General features: G+C 41.5%; 1 protein-coding gene across 1 annotated transcript in view; it reads left to right on the plus strand.

Annotated features, from left to right (window-relative positions):
- lamc1 (laminin, gamma 1) overlaps positions 1-5,000 on the plus strand; it is a 69,269-nt gene that overhangs the window by 58,580 nt on the left and 5,689 nt on the right. Inside the window, exons 14-18 of the mRNA XM_079285147.1 lie at positions 930-1,175; positions 2,908-3,061; positions 3,163-3,305; positions 4,393-4,571; positions 4,781-4,937. Of these exons, the coding sequence (XP_079141273.1) occupies positions 930-1,175; positions 2,908-3,061; positions 3,163-3,305; positions 4,393-4,571; positions 4,781-4,937 (879 nt within the window). The remainder of the gene's footprint in view (positions 1-929; positions 1,176-2,907; positions 3,062-3,162; positions 3,306-4,392; positions 4,572-4,780; positions 4,938-5,000) is intronic.

Below are 5,000 nucleotides of genomic sequence, written 5' to 3' on the forward strand. Positions count from 1 at the left end.
TTCCAGATCTGCAGTTTATTTTGAGCCAATAGAAAGTCTTGATCTTCTGTTTGAGATGATGGTGACGTATCATCAGTTACTCTGGATCTAGACTGATTCCCTGGAGCTGAAGCATCAACACAGTTAGTTGTTATCGACCTGCTGTAACTAAAGCAGTGATTCTCAACTGGTTTCAACCGTTTTCAGTGGGTCGCGGGCCTTTGCCTGACAAAAAAAATAAAAAAATAAAAAAATTGTGATTTTATTTTGAAGGGCATTTTGTATGCAGTGGAATTATTCCAGCATTTACGGCACTTGTGGTGTGGGTTGTGAAAGTCAAATCACAGGACGATCTCCAAAAGAGAAAATGTCCAGAGAGACCAGAGTCATGAGACTCTGACTGGACAGACTCAACACTCATTTCTCTTTTTGGAAGATGAGAAAAATATAATATATAATGTTTCACTTCACCCTGAATGAACTGAGTTTAAAGCTGCAGGGCAATTCAGTGAACATATTTTTTTAAATAGAATTTCATTACGTAATTTATTTTTTAATCCAGCCGTTATTTTACTTGAAATGAGAAGAACATTTATTCATGTATTTCTATGTATTTATAATCCATCCAGTTAAATTTGAAAAATGAGAATCATATTTGTTAAAATATAATGTGTGCTTGATTTGACAGTTGTTTACTACACAGAGACGTTACTACTACTAGACGTCTTGAATATAGATATGTATAATGATGTAAATGGTGTATGTATATACATACATACATACATACATACATACATACATATACATGTATATATATATATATATATACATATATACATACATATATATATACATACCCCGATGTTTCCCCGATGTTTCCCCGATGTTTCCCTCCGGTTTCTTCCTTCACCGGCTGTTATCTCCACGCTAACCCGTCCCCTCGTCCTCAGGGAAGCGCTGCGAGCTCTGTGACGACGGCTTCTTCGGCGACCCGCTGGGTGAGAGCGGGCCGGTCCGAGCCTGCCGCGCCTGCAAGTGCAGCGACAACATCGACCCCAACGCCGTCGGCAACTGCAACCGCGAGACGGGAGAGTGCCTGAAGTGCATCTACAACACCGACGGCTTCTTCTGCGACCGCTGCAGGGACGGCTTCTACGGCAACGCCCTGGCCTCCAACGCCGCCGACAAGTGCAAAGGTGAGAAGAAGAGATGATTGTACTGACTGCTCTGTGCTCAGGAGGAGGACGATGTTCTCTGTTGATTCTTAGTAGTCTGTTGGTTAGTGATCATGTTACGTCACAGCTTCTTCTTCAAAGTGACATCTATAGTAGCCTGATTCATCTGTGCTACAGTCTAACACTGAAACCACACGCTTCCTTTTGTCTAGTAATAATGTCTCGTCCCTGATATCTTGATAATAATCTAATAATATTAATGTCTCGTCCCTGATATCTTTATAATAATCTAATAATATTAATGTCTTGTCCCTGATATCTTTATAATAATCTAATAATATTAATGTCTCGTCCCTGATATCTTTATAATAATCTAATAATATTAATGTCTCGTCCCTGATATCTTTATAATAATCTAATAATATTAATGTCTCGTCCCTGATATCTTGATAATAATCTAATAATATTAATGTCTTGTCCCTGATATCTTTATAATAATCTAATAATATTAATGTCTCGTCCCTGATATCTTGATAATAATCTAATAATATTAATGTCTCGTCCCTGATATCTTTATAATAATCTAATAATATTAATGTCTTGTCCCTGATATCTTGATAATAATCTAATAATATTAATGTCTCGTCCCTGATATCTTTATAATAATCTAATAATATTAATGTCTCGTCCCTGATATCTTTATAATAATCTAATAATATTAATGTCTCGTCCCTGATATCTTTATAATAATCTAATAATATTAATGTCTCGTCCCTGATATCTTTATAATAATCTAATAATATTAATGTCTCGTCCCTGATATCTTTATAATAATCTAATAATATTAATGTCTCGTCCCTGATATCTTTATAATAATCTAATAATATTAATAGCTCGTCCCTGATATCTTGATAATAATCTAATAATATTAATGTCTCGTCCCTGATATCTTGATAATAATCTAATAATATTAATAGCTCGTCCCTGATATCTTGATAATAATCTAATAATATTAATGTCTCGTCCCTGATATCTTGATAATAATCTAATAATATTAATGTCTCGTCCCTGATATCTTTATAATAATCTAATAATATTAATGTCTTGTCCCTGATATCTTTATAATAATCTAATAATATTAATGTCTCGTCCCTGATATCTTGATAATAATCTAATAATATTAATGTCTTGTCCCTGATATCTTTATAATAATCTAATAATATTAATAGCTCGTCCCTGATATCTTGATAATAATCTAATAATATTAATGTCTCGTCCCTGATATCTTGATAATAATCTAATATTAATAGCTCGTCCCTGATATCTTGATAATAATCTAATAATATTAATGGCTCGTCCCTGATATCTTTATAATAATCTAATAATATTAATGTCTCGTCCCTGATATCTTTATAATAATCTAATAATATTAATGTCTCGTCCCTGATATCTTGATAATAATCGAATAATATTAATGTCTCGTCCCTGATATCTTGATAATAATCTAATAATATTAATGTCTCGTCCCTGATATCTTTATAATAATCTAATAATATTAATAGCTCGTCCCTGATATCTTGATAATAATCTAATAATATTAATAGCTCGTCCCTGATATCTTTATAATAATCTAATAATATTAATGTCTCGTCCCTGATATCTTTATAATAATCTAATAATATTAATGTCTCGTCCCTGATATCTTTATAATAATCTAATAATATTAATGTCTCGTCCCTGACTGTGTCCTCAGCCTGCTCCTGCTCTCCATTGGGTACCGTGGGTCGACAGACCGGCTGCTCTCAGGTCACCGGTCAGTGCGAGTGTCTCCCCAACGTGGCCGAGCGCGACTGCGGCGCCTGTGAGCCCGGCTTCTTCAACCTGCAGAGCGCCGACGGCTGCGAGCGGTCAGACATCACAATGACATTACAGTGACATCACGGCAACACCAGTCAAATTGTGCTGTTTTTTTCTTAATCTGGCTCTTCTTCTGCTCTTTCCTCCACAGGTGCAACTGCAATCCGATTGGCTCCACCAATGGTCAGTGTGACATCACTTCAGGACAGTGCGAGTGTCAGCCAGGCGTCACCGGCCTGCACTGTGAACGCTGCGAGGTCAACTTCTTTGGCTTCAGCTCGTCCGGATGCAAACGTGAGACATCCGTGTGTGTTTGTGTGTGTGGTTGGTTGGTTGGTTGGTGGGGTTAGTTTGGTTGGTTGGTGGGGTTAGTTTGGTTGGTTGGTTGGTTGGTTGGTGGGGTTAGTTTGGTTGGTTGGTGGGTTGGTTGGTTGGTGGGGTTAGTTTGGTTGGTGGATTTAGTTTGGTTGGTGGGTTGGTTGGTAGGTTGGTTGGTTGGTTGGTTGGTTGGTGGGGTTAGTTTGGTTGGTTGGTTGGTGGGTTGGTGGGGTTAGTTTGTTTGGTTAGTGGGGTTAGTTTGGTTGGTGGGGTTAGTTTGGTTGGTGGGTTGGTTGGTTGGTGGGGTTAGTTTGGTTGGTTGGTGGGTTGGTTGGTTGGTGGGGTTAGTTTGGTTGGTTGGTGGGGTTAGTTTGGTTGGTGGGTTGGTTGGTGGATTTAGTTTGGTTGGTGGGTTGGTTGGTAGGTTGGTTGGTTGGTTGGTTGGTGGGGTTAGTTTGGTGGGTTGGTTGGTGGGTTGGTGGGGTTAGTTTGGTTGGTTAGTGGGGTTAGTTTGGTTGGTGGGTTGGTTGGTGGATTTAGTTTGGTTGGTGGGTTGGTTGGTTGGTGGGGTTAGTTTGGTTGGTGGGTTGGTTGGTTGGTGGGGTTAGTTTGGTTGGTGGGTTGGTTGGTGGATTTAGTTTGGTTGGTGGGTTGGTTGGTTGGTGGGGTTAGTTTGGTTGGTGGGTTGGTTGGTTGGTGGGGTTAGTTTGGTTGGTGGGTTGGTTGGTAGGTTGGTTGGTTGGTTGGTTGGTTGGTGGGTTGGTTGGTGGGTTGGTGGGGTTAGTTTGGTTGGTTAGTGGGGTTAGTTTGGTTGGTGGGTTGGTTGGTAGGTTGGTTGGTTGGTTGGTTGGTTGGTGGGTGGGTTGGTTGGTGGGTTGGTGGGGTTAGTTTGGTTGGTTAGTGGGGTTAGTTTGGTTGGTGGGTTGGTTGGTTGGTGGGGTTAGTTTGGTTGGTGGGTTGGTTGGTTGGTGGGGTTAGTTTGGTTGGTGGGGTTAGTTTGGTTGGTGGGTTGGTTGTGTTTTCTAACTCCCCCCCCTCTCTCTGTCTCTCTGTGACCCCTCAGCTTGCGACTGCGACCCTGAGGGCTCCCAGTCCGGTCAGTGTCAGGAGGACGGCCGCTGTGAGTGTCGTCCCGGCTTCGTGGGAGCTCGATGTGACATGTGTGAGGAGAATTACTTCTACAACCGCTCGGCACCGGGCTGCCAGCAGTGTCCCTCCTGCTACAGTCTGGTCAGAGACAAGGTGAGGACGGACGCTAGAGACGGGACGGACAGACACTTATGTACGGCGGCCTTTTAGGGCCTTTGTAGCTCCAAAAATATCAGACAAAAACTCAAAACATTCAGGACACCTTTATACTACGTGGCCGAGTACGAAGCACTAAACCTAAAGAGCATGCAGAGAATGAAATGCATGAATGAAATGTATGCCGTGTTGTTCTCTGTGTCCAGGTGAACCAGCAGAGGCAGAAGCTCCACGACCTGCAAACCCTGATCGATAACCTCGGCTCGGGCCAGGACACAGTCAGCGACAAGGCCTTCGAGGACCGGCTGAAGGAGGCAGAGAGGGCCATCATGGAGCTGCTGGAGGAGGCTCAGGCCAGCAAAGGTCACGATACACACTGATGAGCTCGTAGATCACATGACTCGGTGTCTGTTCCCCTTGATAGCA

Source organism: Melanostigma gelatinosum (assembly GCF_949748355.1).
Source record: "Melanostigma gelatinosum genome assembly, chromosome: 15".
Lineage (NCBI taxonomy): Eukaryota > Metazoa > Chordata > Actinopteri > Perciformes > Zoarcidae > Melanostigma > Melanostigma gelatinosum.